The following is a 14,818-nucleotide window of genomic DNA, read 5'->3' as shown; positions in this document are numbered from 1 at the left end:
AGTCCCTTTAAGGAAAATTATGAAGTTAACTCAAGGAAGACAAGAAGTTCAACATATTTTCCTCACTTTCTTAATTTCCAGTGGATATCCTAGGTAAGCATATTTCATAATTGTGGTGCCACTACTGAAATATCTTTGCCTCCCTGCCTGTCTAACTTCATGTAAGGGTGAGACCACAGGAAGAGTCTCTGATGCTGACCTTAAAGTGGGGTGGGATGGGGGAGGATCATGTTTAGGCTGGTAGCAACTACTCCCATCTGCAGCAGTTGCAAAAGAGAAGGTGTGGTGAACAAGCACTTACCATCAGTACCCCAAAGTGAGTAAGATGATTGCACAAGCAAACAGTCTCATTTTCATTTGATTCTGCTTGCAGTAAGCAGCCTGTACGATTCCACCCACCTTGGCCCTCTAGAGAAATCAAGAAATGCAGAAGATTATTATTTATTATCATTATTATTTTCATCATCATCATCATACCAATTTCATAACATAATCAGTGCCTTACAATAACTATAAAAATATAAATAAAATAGATATGCAATACAATCATAAAAATGCAATAAAAGCAGATGCTTAAAAAAACCAGTAACCAAATTAAAAGTAGAGAACAGTAATTAGGAGACTAAAATTGAATATTAAATATTTAAAAACACACTAAAATAAAAAGGGTATTACAAACTGCATGACTAAAAGAGAAAGGTCTCAGTGGATAATGAAGGGAGGAATATTTCATAATTGTGATGCCACCACTGAAAAGACTTTGTCTCAAGTACCTGCCTGTCTAATTTCATGTAAGAACGGGACCAGGAGTAGAGCATCTGATCTTAACTAGGGAGTAAACTTGTTTAGGTTGGCAGCAATACTGCCCTATTTGGATGGTGTGCCCTCAGAAGCTAAAATATAGTTTTCTGAGAGCCCTTTGGAAGTTTCCAGCTAGCATGAATGATGCTCCGTTCAAAGTCCTAGTTTCCCTATGGAACGCAGGAATGGCTTGGACAGTTGTTACTTTTATATCTCACCTTTCCTTCAAGGAGCTCAAGATACATGGTTCTCCCCCTCCCCATTTCATCTTCGCAACCACCCTACGAGATAGCTTAAGCTGAGAGATCATCCCTAAGCGCCATCTCCCACAGTGGCTCTCTCGTTTACTTGGGGTGATTAAGCAGACTGGGAGACAAATAGAATGCAAGTGGTTACACACCAAAAATGATCAAACACAGGTAAGAAGTCATTATTATGCATATTCTCCTGTAGCGATGATGGCAAAGAGACAATACTTCTCTACCATGACATCCTCAGACTTTCATCCAGCAGAGTTGTTGGATCAGGATCTCCTTCTCCTTGGCATGTGTTTCAGGAACCCTTGGATGCTCATTGTAACATGTTTGCTAAACACTTTGAGGATAAAATTGCTCTCTTTCTGAGTACTTCACCTTAAATGTAGAAGTTCAGTTTGAGGTTGTCTCCAGAGCAATGTCTGATTTTGAGGGATTAATTTTAGCTGTTGAGGCCTAAGGATGTAGACAAGAGGTAGTATCCAATGTTGGGCCTACTTGGAACAGACCCATTGAAACTGATAGTCATGACTTACTTATGTATGATAATTTCAATGGATCTACTGTTAGTAGAACTTAGTTGGATACAACCAATGGTGCTTAAAGAGGCATTACTACCTCATATCTCTTTGAACTTTATCCTTCCACAAGCTCCTTGTGTTGGCCAGAATGTAAGAGATCTCTCACTATTCAAAACAGATCCACTGGGTGACCCTTTATAGATACAGCGGAAGTTGAAATTATCACTGCTACCACTGCCACAAAGCAGGCTCATGAGCTCTAACTTGTGGTCAGTTGGATGCTTTTCAGATTTTCCACCAACTGCCTTCTAATCATCATTCCAACAATTGCATTGCAACCAGCTCCTCAGAAAACCAAGTTGCTGGATGGATTCTACAGTATGGGGAAAGTCAAATCGATTGTACAGTTTAGTCTATTTTTCCATTCCAGAGGTTGAACAGAGCATCAACAGGAGTGCCAGCAGGAAAATCCCAAAATGATCTCTGGAAACTGTTAGGAAGCCCCCAGAAATTGAACATCTTAAAGGGTTCCCCACCCATGCTCTTCTGGTATTTTAAAACTACAGGTAATGATCTATCCATGACAATGGAGTCAGTTCAGATCCCCTGGCTCACAGGCCACCTTCTGCCTGTGCTGAACAAAACTACAAAGCAGGCATATTTCCTGCAGAATGTGTTGGAACAGATACCAACTGAGAAAGGCTCATTGCATTAATTGCAATGACAAATTAGCAATGTGCCACAATTCGCTCTCTCTAAAATGCAGTTTTATAATAACTAGAGGCTCTCAAGGTATGTTCTGAAGGCAAACAAGGCAGCCATTTTGCTGAAATTAAGCAGCTTTTGTCAGTGCCTGGATAAGTGACTGCCTGGGAACCACATGTATGCCACGTTGGGTTCCATGATGGAAGAAAGGCAGGACATAAACACAGAAAAATAATGATTTCCCAAGTGATAACAACTGAATGGGAAGAGTGTATTTATTTGCAGCCCTGCAAGTCCTCAAAGGTAGTTAATTTTTCCATTCAAAGTTGAACCTAAATGCATGAACAAAAGTATGTCATAATAAATTTAAGTCTCACTGAAATCAATGGGATTTGCTCAAAATATATATGCCCTTTAGCAATATAAACTCATTTTTATTGCAGAAATTGCATAACCCATTTACTATGTGTATGTTGGAAATATGAAAGAAGTGGCAATGACACCTATCTCTGTTATGTTCTCCTCTGGCTCCTCTAGGGTACCATCCTGAATTGATAGATATGGCATTATGGAATATAATTTTATCCTGGGAAAAGAAATGCTTGTTTTGTTTATGTGATATATACCACAATGAAAATCCAATATTGTATGAACAACTTAAGAGTAGATATAGGCGATCCAGGCCTAAGCTGATTACAGATCCATCAATTTAATCATTTTCTAAAAAAGACAAATTTGAGAACTCAAGCTAACTCAAACTTTACTAGATTTGAAACAACAATGTTGAAAGGGTAATAAAGGGAAGGGATTGGTATCCACTCTACAAATAACTGTTAGATATCTCAACTGGTCCTCTTGCAGGTCTTAAAACTCAATGGGAGATAGCTATGTGTACTGATATAAGTGAAGCTAAATGGAAAAAAGTATGGTCCTCTAAACCATACAAATCAGCATCTGCTTTTGTGAGGGAAAGCTTTTTAAAAGATCTCACACAGGTGTCTTGCACACAGGTACAAATATGACTGAAGGGCTGGCACTGGATTGTTGGCGCAGGTGTGGTGCCAGGAGCACATGCTTCCATTTATGATGGGAGTGTCCATAAATTATGGACTGATGTATTTCAGGAGATTGCTAAGATTATTAAGACAGATATTCAAATGACCCCACAATTATTATGAATAATGCTGGATTAGCAGGCAGGAAGTATCAGTTCAAAGGAATTATTAATGTAGCTGTTGGCAGCTACTCAAATTTCTATTTCTCAAAAAATGGAAGACATTACATGATTTACAATTGTATTTATGGTATAATAATGTTTGGAATCTGGCGATATCTGAGAAAATAACACACAATCTAAGTCTCTCGAAAGGATTTGAAGGCCCCGATTATTTCAGTGCCATTTGTGGGGAATTTATCATTTATGGTACTGCAAATGATCTGCATAGTTTGTTGTCTGTACCAGTGTGTGAAATTTGGACCTCATAATTGTGATTTATAAAAATTATGTTCCTCTGTTGATCTTAAGTAACTGTTAATACTAGATGAATGGTTCTGTAATGAAAAACATTTTTAAAAATGTGTATCTCCTAACTGAACTGGAAAAAAAAGACAGTAGTCAGAGAACTAGGGGGCTAGGTGTATAGTAACACTCTGGTACAAATGGCCCAATTATGTATCTGTTAACTATGATTGTGGCCTCTTTTAAAGCATTGTTTTCCCCAGGTAGCATGCCATCACGTGGGTTATAACGCCATCTAGCATCCGAAGGCAAGAATATACTGAAGTCAAGACTTGTGGCGAGTGTGCCTCTCCCACTCCAGCTCATTCTTGCCTTCATCCGAGGCTGTTCATATCTCCGTAGCATAAGGCTTTAGTGTAGGAGTTAGTATTCAGAGTGTGCGTTTGTGAAGTGTGTGTGTGTGTGAGAGAGAGAGAGAGAGTGCGTCGGGACTGGAGATTTTGCTGGGGTTTTTCCTTTTTTCCAGCCTTTTCGTTTTCCCCTGCCTCCCTCTCTCTTATAGCTTATGTGGCATGGTTGTTTGCAGTGATTTTTTCTCCCCCCCTTCCCTGGCCCTTCTTGACTTTGAGACAGCCGGGTCTGCTGCCCTACCTGGCCCTGCTGCCCCCTGCTTAGCAGCGGCACCACCACCCCTCCTCCAGGCGGTTGAAGCGTTGAGTCGAGGGCGCCTTGACTCAGCAGCTACCGACTTGCAGTCCGCTTCAGGCAGCGCTGCTTTAGATCCCCCTGTGCTCAGCTGTGGCTCCCTCTGGCCCCCCCATCACTGCCACGGCTTGCTACTGTGACCACTTGGAGCTCACAGTGCCAGCTCCCTGGGCCTGCTCCTCAGGAACTCCTGGAGCGGCCTGCTTTACGCGGTGCTGCTTCTGATCTCGCTGCGAGGCACTGAGATGCCTTGTACGATCGGCAGCTCCTTTTCGTTCGCTCCTGACGGCAGTTTGTGGGGGAGGCTCACTTTAGCTGTCTCTCCCAGGCGGCTATTTTTTCTCTGGGGCTTGCAGTTGCGGCCCCTTTCCCTCCACCACTGGTGGCTGTGTTAGCGGGGATGCTCATTTTGGCTGACCCCCCCAGATGGCTTGCTTGCTCCTGGGCAGCTGTGAGCTAGGCAACCGCCATTTTGTTCTTTTAATTTTCTCACCTTTTTTATCGCCCTCCATTTTAGTTTGTCTCACTTCCTCCTTTTTTATCCTTCTCATGCTACCTCATCTGTTTTAGGCTGAGGAGTAGGTAGTTTAGCTTTCCTAACTCTATTTAAAAAATAAATAAAAATCAACACTAAAGGGTCACAGAGGTGACTGGAACTACAGTGCACAGGAGCAGTACCATACCCCTCCCTCTGTGGGCATGTACTGAGATTTATTTCCTTGTATAGTGCACAGGAGCAGTAGCGCACATTCTCCCTCTGTGGGCGTGTACTGAGATTTATTTGCACAGGAGCAGTATTGTACCTCCCCCTCTGTGTGCGTGTATCTCAGCTCTTTCTTTGTCATATTGCATCACAACTACTGGACTTGGCGCTCCTTTAGCCCCAGGACGTGCACTGTTGCCCCTACCCACACAGCATCCCTCACCCTAGTGCATGATAGTTACCACACCTCTTGCCTTTGTGTGTGTATATAATGGCAGATCAGCGACTTGAGGCAGACCTAGCTACAGGAGCAAATCAGAGGTGCACGCCTCTGTCGCACCACAAAGCCACAAAGCACAAGCACTCCAAGCTCCACTCCAAGGCTGTCACTAAAACCAAACACCTCTCTACCCATAGTGCTGCCAAGCGAGCACGATACATGTCAGTCCCAGCTTCAGAGGATCCTGGCCTGGAGGTGTTGACAGCACTTTTTCACTCACCTACTGGGTCATCAGGGGACAAGTTTGAAGGGTTTCCTAGCCAACCAACTCTGGACTATCCATCTCATTCGATGACAACGGCGTCTCGCCAGTCTGATACACCTCTGGCACCTCTGCTTCAACCAGTACACCACATCTGCCTCAACAAGGGCAGACTCTGCCCTCGGATCCTCAGGCAGCCGTGCCTGATCCTTTCCTGGGGTTACAGCTGACTCCTGAATTTCTTTCCCACTTGAAGGACATACTGGCGTTCTTCTCTCAAGTACAGTCACTTTCACAGGCTAATCCATTGGCTCAGCAAGGTGCACAGTGGCACTCCATCACAATGGGGCATCACATCTGCAATTATGATGTTCCACCTCCTTCTCCAAACCCCTTCAATGTCGCCAGAGGCAGAATTGGAGGTGAGGCGTCCAGGTTGAAGAAGATGAGTGGAGTGGGGACTCAGAACTGGAGGAGGACTCGTCCTATCGGCATTTTGATTCGGCTGACTATCCCCCACTCTGCTGTAGAGTTCTGGACAGTCTGGGTCTCCAATCTTTGCCACCCCAATCTAACACCCCTCCTGTGGAGGGGGCCAGGGTCCTCAAATCTCCCAGATCAGTGGATCACTTCCTTCCTGTGCCAGACCCCATCAACAAGCTGGCCAAAGAGGAATGGGCTCAGCCGCGCCCACGTCGCTTCTCAGCCCTGGCCAGAAGACATTACGCTTTGGCTCCTGAGTTCACGAATCACCTGAATGTCCCAGGGGTTGATCAGCCAATCTCTTACTTGGTGTCCAGGTCTCTCCTCCCAAAAGAAGGAGATTCCCAGCTTAAGGATCCATCAGAATGGTGGCTAGACTTCACCCTGTGTAAGAAGCATGAGGCTACCACCTACTCCATTCAGGCCTCTGCTGCAGCCTCCATTTTCTCAAGAGCCTCTATGATGTGGCTGGATGAGCTCTTGGATGATCCTACTCTGGATCTGGTCAAACTCAGAAGGGGCCTGGTCAAGTTACACAAAGCGGCTGCATTTGTAGCTGACGCCACTTTGGATGCAACTCATCAAGGAGCACAGGCACTGGCTGTGGAAGTAGTGGCTCGGCGAAATCTCTGGCTCCAACACTGGGACACGGATACCACAGCCAGGATCAACTTGTCTACAGCCCCATGCTCAGGGCTGTTGCTGTTTGGCGAAGAAGCCCTTAAAGCAGTCTTGGTAGATCCTAAAGATGACCAAAAGCCTGCTTTGGCCATGGTCAAGAAAGATGACCACATGACTTTTAGAAGGTTTGCTCCATACTGCTCTTTCCAGACCTTTTGAGCAGTGTGGCCTGGGGGGCAGGGCTCAATTTTCGATGTACCGACTTCCGTGCTTCCAGGGAAACCTGGCACAAACAGTGATTCCAGGGCAAAGCTTAGTACCAGGGATGACAGGGCCCTTTGTCTTCATCATATGGACGGGGAACGCGTCAGCGTAGGCAATTCTGATGCCATCCCTATTGGAGGCAGGCTGCTCCACTATGCAAGACTCTGGCTTGGTCTAACACAGGTCTCTTGGGTCAGAGATACCTTCTCTCACGGTTACAACATAGAGTTTTGGTTGACCCCCCCCCGGACAGATTCCTTCTCTCTCTCATTCCCAAAACTCAGGAATGGCGAAGGGTCATGCAGGAAGCAATAGGACATCTGCTTGACATAGCAGCAATAGAACCAGTACCACCAGCAGAGAAATCAGAGGGTGTTTACTCCATCCTGTTTGCAGTCACCAAGTGAGATTTGTCATGGAGGGCGGTATTAGACCTCAAGTTCATCAACTGCTTTGTGAAGTATCAATGGTTCAAAATGGAGTCCCTCACTTCAATTATAGAAGTCCTGCAGCAGGGGGACTTTTTGGCCTCCATCGACCTAAAGGAGGCATACCACCATGTCCCAACCTGCCCTGCCCACAGACAGTTCCTGAGGTTCGCTTTTGGCCAGCATCATTTTCAATACCGGGCCATGCCGTTTGCACTCGCTTTGACCCCAAGGGTATTCACCAAAGTGATGGTTACCCTGGTGGCTCACCTCCGCCTCCAGGAGGTCCATATTTACCCCTACTTGGATGAATTACTGCTTCAGGCGGACTCCAGCAGCCAGGCACACGACCAGGTTCGCTGCACCCTCAAGGTTCTGAGGACCCACGGTTGGCTAGTCAACATCAACAAGAGTCAACTAGAGCCAACTCAGCGACTACAGCATCTAGGAGCAATATTGGACATAGTGCAGGCCATGGTCTTCCAGTCACCAGAGCACATTGCAACCATCAGAGATATGGCACTGCTTCTGACATGTTGTTCGAAGGCAGATGTGATGTTTCTGGCAAAAGCTCTGAGGACGTTTGTGTCCACCATTCACATCATTCTGTGGGCTCAGTATCATACTCAACCACTCCAGTGGGCCTTATTACCCTTTCAGGTGGACATTGCCAACTCCAACCTTCGCGAAATTCACCTGGATCCCTCCCTGCAGGCTTCCTTCCGATGGTGGGTGACAATTTGAAACCTCAGCAGGGGAACTCCATTCTGAGAACCGGACAGAACTGTAATTACTACGGATGCCAGCCTAACCGGCTGGGGGGGAAAGTCACTGCAACTCCCACTTTGTCCAAGGGTGTGTGGTCCAGATCGGAACAGCATCAGAGCATCAACTGGCTGGAACTACGAACTGTCCATCTGGCTCTCCGACACTTTCAACCAATCTTCCAGTTGGAACATGTACTGATCTGAACAAACAACACCTGTGTAAAATCACATCTGAACAGGCAAGGGGGAACCAGGTCACAAATTCTCCAGGCAGAAGCAAACCGGATCTTCGATTGGGCCAAAAGTCATCTGATGACGCTGAGGGCAGAACATCTCAGTGGGGTTCTGACTGTGATGGCCGACTGGCTCAGCAGACAGCAGGTGATTCTGGGAGAGTGGAAACTTCACCCAGTGGTGTTCAATCTCCCCCAGCACCGGTTCGGCAACTTCTCGGTGGACCTCTTTGCTTCGAGTCACAATTGCCAGCTGCCCGATTACTTCTCGAGATATCTGGAAACGACCGCAGAGTCAGTAGATGCACTGTTACCACTGTGGCCGGACAGTCTTCTATACGCCTTTCCTCTGATACCTCTACTGGGCAGGACACTGAAAAAATTGCGACGCGAAAAGGCTCAACTGGTCCTGCTAGCTCCATACTGATGTTGCCGCCCATGGTTCTTGGACCTGCTTTCACTATCAGTAACAGATCCTTGGAGGTTGCCAATCAGGCCAGATCTTTCACAGGGACTGATCTGGCACCCAGATCCTGACTGGCTGAGTCTTACAGCTTGGTATTTGAACAGAGGCAGTTGATTAGCACAGGTCTATCTCAAGGGGTTGTTGATACAATTCTGGCATCTAGAAGGCCGTTGACAAATCACATCTACCAGAGTACTTGGCTCACTTTTTCCAAGTGGTGTACATTACAAGGCTGCCAACCCTCTCAAGCCACTGTACAACAAGTTTTGCAATTCCTATATAGAGGCCTGAAAATGGGACTAAAAGCTAACCCCTTGCGCCATCACACCTCCACTATCTCATCAATCCTGTCCGTCTCCTCTTCTGCCATCCCCATGGGTTCACATCTGCTCATCAGACCGCCTTTCTCTGGCGGTGTGCCACCATTTCCCTTCCTGGAGTCTACCAAAGGCCCTGCAAGCCCTGCAGCATCTTCCCTTTCAACTCCTTGGTCAGTGCCATTGCAACTGTTAACGTTTCTGGTGGCGACCACCTGGGCGAGAAGAGTTTCAGAGCTGGGGGCATTGTCATCAGCCTGCCATCTCTGCATCTTCCATAAGGACTCAGTGGTGTTGCGCCCAGACCCATCCTTTGGTCCCAAGGTTAACTCAGTTTTCCACTGTAACCAAGACATTGTTCTTCCTTCCTTCTGTCCAAAGCCCGCCCATCCAGGCCTGGCACTCACTAGATGTCCGGAGGGCCAATCTACCTGTCTCGAACCCAGGATATAAGATTAACAGAGTCATTATTTGTATCCTTTTACCCAAGGACTCTGGGGGAAAAGGTCTCTAAATCCACTTTGTCTTGTTGGTTGCGCACTTTCATTGCACTGCCGTATGAGTCGCTTAAGCTCCCAGTGCCTGGTAAGATAATGGCGCATTCCACCAGGTCAGCTGCCACTACAGCAGCTTTCGCAACCAACACACCTCTTGCAGACAACTGCAAGGCGGATGTATGGTCTACTCCAGACTCCTTCATCAAGCATTATAAGATAGACCACTACGCCTCTGCCTCTTTTGGGAGGTGTGTTCTGCAACAGGTCCTTTCTCATGAGTAACCAGTGAGTGGTCCCTCCCTGTTGGGCTGCTTTGGTACATCCCACATGATAGCATGCTACCTGGGGAAAATGGACCATTGGTCTCACCTGAAGGGTGGTTTTCCCAGGTATCATGCCATCACGGCCCTCCCGGTTGGAGGATACCTGGGTGCGGGTGCCACCTTCCAAATGGTTACTGTTCAAAGTTGTATTGTTTTAGTTCATAGAATTAAATCAGAACCTCTACATCTTTTAGGAATGAATGTAGTTTTGCCCTACTGGGCCAGTATTTGTATCTTCTTTGCTTGCAGGCCTGTTGGCCGTTGCATCTTCTCAGATATCTCACTTCAGACTCGTCGCAAATGAACTGGAGTGGGAGGGGCATGCTCGCCACAGGTCTTGACTTCAGTACATTCTTTCCTTCAGACACTAGATGCCGCTATAACCCATGTGATGGCATGATACCTGGGAAAACCACCCTTCTGGTGAGACCAATGGTCCGTTTTCTTTTACTGTTTTTCAGCACAGATCCTGTCAAGTTTCATCTAGTGACCTTGTAGGGTTGCATAACTGTACACATACCAAAATGTAGTGAGCACCTAAGTTTAATGTTTTGTACATTTCCTCTCAGTATTGTACTGTTCTGGGAAAAAAACCTGGAATATTTCTAACTATACTAGATAGATTGCAAACATCAGAAAAATAATTGTATTAGTTTTCCAATATGAGAAATGATTTTTTTTTTTTAAAAAAAACTTACTGTTTTTGTTCATGTCCCAAAAGACACAGGTAGGTTTAGGAGCCTTCTAAATATTTACACATGCAAAATAAAAATAAAAATAGCATTGATAAACATTGTATATCTATTATCAAAGTCTCCACATTGAAACATGAAGTCTTATGAAATTTTACTATTAATGTACCCAGAGCTGAAATTCTCTATTGGAATGTCTTAGTGTCCAATCCTGTGAACTGAGGATGAGAGAATGGGAGCAAAACTAAACAATGGTTGGTGCAGATTTTTAAAATGCAAATTGCATCACCTGGTGACAATGATAAGCAGCAGACCAGGCAGAGAGGCAGAATTTAACTATTTTCTCCTCTACTGCAGAACTGAGGAAGATCCTGTTTCTGAAACTAACATCTGCTTGGGAGTGGGGAAATCGCTCATCAGTGTACAGGCACATTTAATTGCAAGTCTAACTCAGCCCTGTGTTGCAGTGGGCTACTTTGTAAGGGCAGAATTACATGTTGTCTCAGCTAACTACTGGTCCCATCTCCATAACGTGGGGAGAATGGGAATGCAGAGGCAGATAGCACATGCAGGGAAGGGCCAAAACTCAATAGTAGAGCCTCTGCATTGCATGTAGAAGCTTCCAGGTTCAATCTCCAGTATCTTCAGGTAGGGCTGGGAGAAACATCTGCCTGAAACCCTGGAGAGCCACTGTCAGCCAATGTAGACAATACTGAGCTAGAACACTGATCTGATTAGGTATAAGGCACATTGCTATGTTCCATGAGATAATGTAGCGTTGCATACTGTGAGTTAGGATGTGGTTTGGCAAGAGGGAAGGTGATCCCTGATTCTTAATATGTTTTCAAAATACGCTGCAGTATTTTACACTTCTGGGGATTTTATTGTTTTATATTGTATTGTAGTTTTTAAAAGTTTCACTGTATGTGTGTATAGTAAAAAAAATGATGTACTCATACCATGATAAAAGTGCTGTGGGTGCCAGCACAAAATGGTTGTCATGGCCAGTAAAAAAGTTCCATTGGTACTTACCTGAAGGGTAGTTCTCCATTGCCTGTAGAAGCTCATCAGGTTGGGTAACACCTCCACCTTGTGGTCAAAGGCAGGAATAGAACTTGAGGGAAGTAGGCAACTCCCGTAATTCAGTTCATGGACTCACCAAGCTCAAACAGGCCATCAAGGAATAATACACCAACAAGTAAAGGAATAAAAAGTATCTACTTCGCTATCTAAGAACAAATGCTACATATATGTGTCAAGAATGCTTGAATGTAACATGGCTCTTGTGCAAAGAACTGTGGAATTTCATCTTGTCCAGAAATGAGACCTCTGTGTGAGAACAAAGATTTTTGCAGTTTCATTTCTCAGTTGCAGCTAATTAGGAGGCCCAAGTGGGAACAGCGGCTTATCTGTTGAGAGCCTGGTACCCAAGGTCAGCTTGGCTTGGAAATGGTGGGTGTACATGCCAGTTAGGTGCAAAGACTAGAAGAAGTATTACATCATAAGAAAGCCTCCTGATTAGCTAATTAGTTCTGGACTCTTACAAGGGACTTTCCTTAAGTATAGGAGTGAAATCTTTAGCCTTTGTTCCCCTGGGTTCCATGTTGCCTATAGGTGGGTACCTGTGTGGTTTCCACTATCATCTACTACCCAAGCTGTGCATATCTGAGGAGATGTGGGACTTTACAACAACTATCTCTTCTGTAAGTAGATAATAGGTTAGTTAGTTTTCTTGTTTTGTTTTGTGACTGAACTCTCTGTCTGTATTTTACCTGTCCCCTTTTAGGGTGTGGATTTTAAGGAACCATTTTGCTGCTATTAATTGTGCACTTATATTTTATTCAGTAAAGCTACTTCTTATTTACCAGTGGGTGTTCATTGCAGGGGGAAATTATTTGGGTTTGCCTGAGGCTCCAGGACAAGGAGTGCACTTCTGGCTCTTGTCTTTTGGAATCCCTGGCAGGTTTATTTCTGGGCTCTGGGTTTCCCCTTGACTCAGAGTGGTTACCAGTTTAAGGAGTGGTGGCAGTCTACCTACCTTGCAGGATTGTTGTTGGATATTTTCCCATGATCAATTGCCCTGGGTGAGAAGCTGAGTTCTGGGATTGCACAGAGTGCCAGGCTGGTGGCATGCATGCATGACAATATGTAAAAAGTTAAAATAAGACCTATCCCAGGGAAAAAACATGCAAAGTTGGCACCTGTAACAGAAAACTAGGATGAGGTCCCAATGACCTTCTAGAGACATTGGAGAACTACCCTTCAGGTAAGTACTGATGGGACTTTCTCCATTGCCAGTGAAGGTCACAGGGTTGGGGCATACAACAGCTTGAGATACATGGCTGCAAAATAAATTACTAAGGAAGAACCTACTGTAAGACCCTTCTTCTGAACACCACTTCAGCTGAAGCATAGGTGTTGAGGCCCAGGTAGCTGCTCTACACAGTTCTTCTAGAAGGGCATTGGTGGAATAGGCTGCTGAAGTAGCTGATGCCCTGTTTGAATGTGTGGTCAATTTGGCTGGGAATTGAAGTTTTGGTGATTCATAAGCTAGAGAAATGCAACCATGGATCCAAATGAATAAGGCTGAATTAGTTACTCTTTTACCCAGGGAAGCTAGATGAAAAGACACAAACAAGAAATCTGTCTGTCTAATATCTTGAGTCCTATGTATGTATACCTTAAGTGCTCTATAAACATTTAAAGAGTGCCAGGCCTGCTCCAGAGCATGAACTGGGTCTGGGCAAAAGGTGGGTAGGACTAATTCCTGCTGACTATGTAATTTAGATAAAACTTTGAGCATGAAAGCTAAATCAGTCCATAGTATCATCCCGTCTTTATGAAAGACACATAAATGTTTTGCTAAAAAAAGGGTATTTAGTTCTGACACCCTGCGAGTGGAGGTGATAGCTACTAGAAAAAGGACTTTCTGGGATAAAAGCCTTGTCTCAAAGGGCAGCCTTTGCAGGGCTGAGAGAACCTTCTCCAAATCCCATGAAGGGAATCTATAGATCAATGGAGGACACTAACACAGCCCCACACAAAAAATGCTTCAGAAGGGGGTGTTCAGAAATCAGAGTAGAAGCTGGCTGAGAAGGGACAGATGAGATAGTTGACCCCTGCCTCTTTAGAGTGTTAGGCTTCAGATTCTTCTGTAGCCCATCCTGGAGAAAGGACAGAATGTCTAAAAAAGTCACTTTCTGGGACCTGATGTCTCGAGAGAAGCATGAAAAAGTAAACACCTTCCAAGTAAACTGATAGATGTGTATGTTGGAAGGGCTTTGAGAAGCTAAAATGATATTGATCACCTCAGAGAATAAGCCCTTCTTTTCTAGACACCTCCGGTCAAGAGCCAGGCAGTCAGATGCAGGCAGTCCAGATTAGGGTGTAGAAATGGGTCCTGTGAGATGATATCTAGACAACATGGAAGTTACCATGGAGGAAGTTCACCAGACAAATGTGTGACACCAACAGATGTCAAAGCAAGAACAGGGCTATGAGAGCCACTGTCAGACAGGACATGGTAAGTTGTAGATCTTGTTCATGGAAGGAGTGGATGAGAAGGTTGTCCAGGTAGGGATATATATGGATGCCCTAGAGGTGGAGAGGGGCCATCAGGGCAACCATAATCTTGGTAAAGGGCCAAGGGGCTAATGCCAACCTCAAAGGAAGGACACGGTACTGACCAAAGCTGAACTTCAGGATCTTTGGGTGGGAGAAATGGATGGCAATGTGAAGATATGCCTCCTGAAGATCTATGGATCTAAGAAAGTCATATGTCTGATGTGGTTCTTTGATGGAGGATAGGGTCTCCATCCTGAACGTCTTGTAAATGACCCATTGATTTTAGGAACTTCAAACTGAGCACAGCCCACCAGAATTTTCCATTCTTCTCTGGCACCATGACATAGTTTGATTAGATACTACAGAAGATCTCTCCTGGTGGGACTGGCTCCATGGCTGCCATGTCCAGAAGATACATAATTGCACCACAAATTATTTTTCTCTTGATTGGGCAGTTGGAGACTTTCAAGGGAAGAAAGCTTGATTGAGGAAGAGATGCATACTTGATCTTGTAGCCCGAAGAATTCAGCACA

The 14,818-nt window shown here is 45.1% G+C and overlaps 1 protein-coding gene across 4 annotated transcripts in view; it reads right to left on the bottom strand.

Annotated features, from left to right (window-relative positions):
- The window catches only part of ADGRG6 (adhesion G protein-coupled receptor G6), a 196,042-nt gene that overhangs the window by 40,266 nt on the left and 140,958 nt on the right, over nucleotides 1–14,818 (bottom strand). For all 4 annotated transcript variants that reach the window (XM_061624020.1, XM_061624017.1, XM_061624019.1 and 1 more), the window contains 2 exons: nucleotides 10,728–10,773; nucleotides 302–408 (listed from right to left, as the gene is read on the bottom strand). In XM_061624020.1, the coding sequence (XP_061480004.1) occupies nucleotides 302–408; nucleotides 10,728–10,773 (153 nt within the window). The remainder of the gene's footprint in view (nucleotides 1–301; nucleotides 409–10,727; nucleotides 10,774–14,818) is intronic.

This window comes from Rhineura floridana, chromosome 4, assembly GCF_030035675.1.
Source record: "Rhineura floridana isolate rRhiFlo1 chromosome 4, rRhiFlo1.hap2, whole genome shotgun sequence".
Lineage (NCBI taxonomy): Eukaryota > Metazoa > Chordata > Lepidosauria > Squamata > Rhineuridae > Rhineura > Rhineura floridana.
This window is presented reverse-complemented; position numbering and strand designations above follow the sequence as displayed.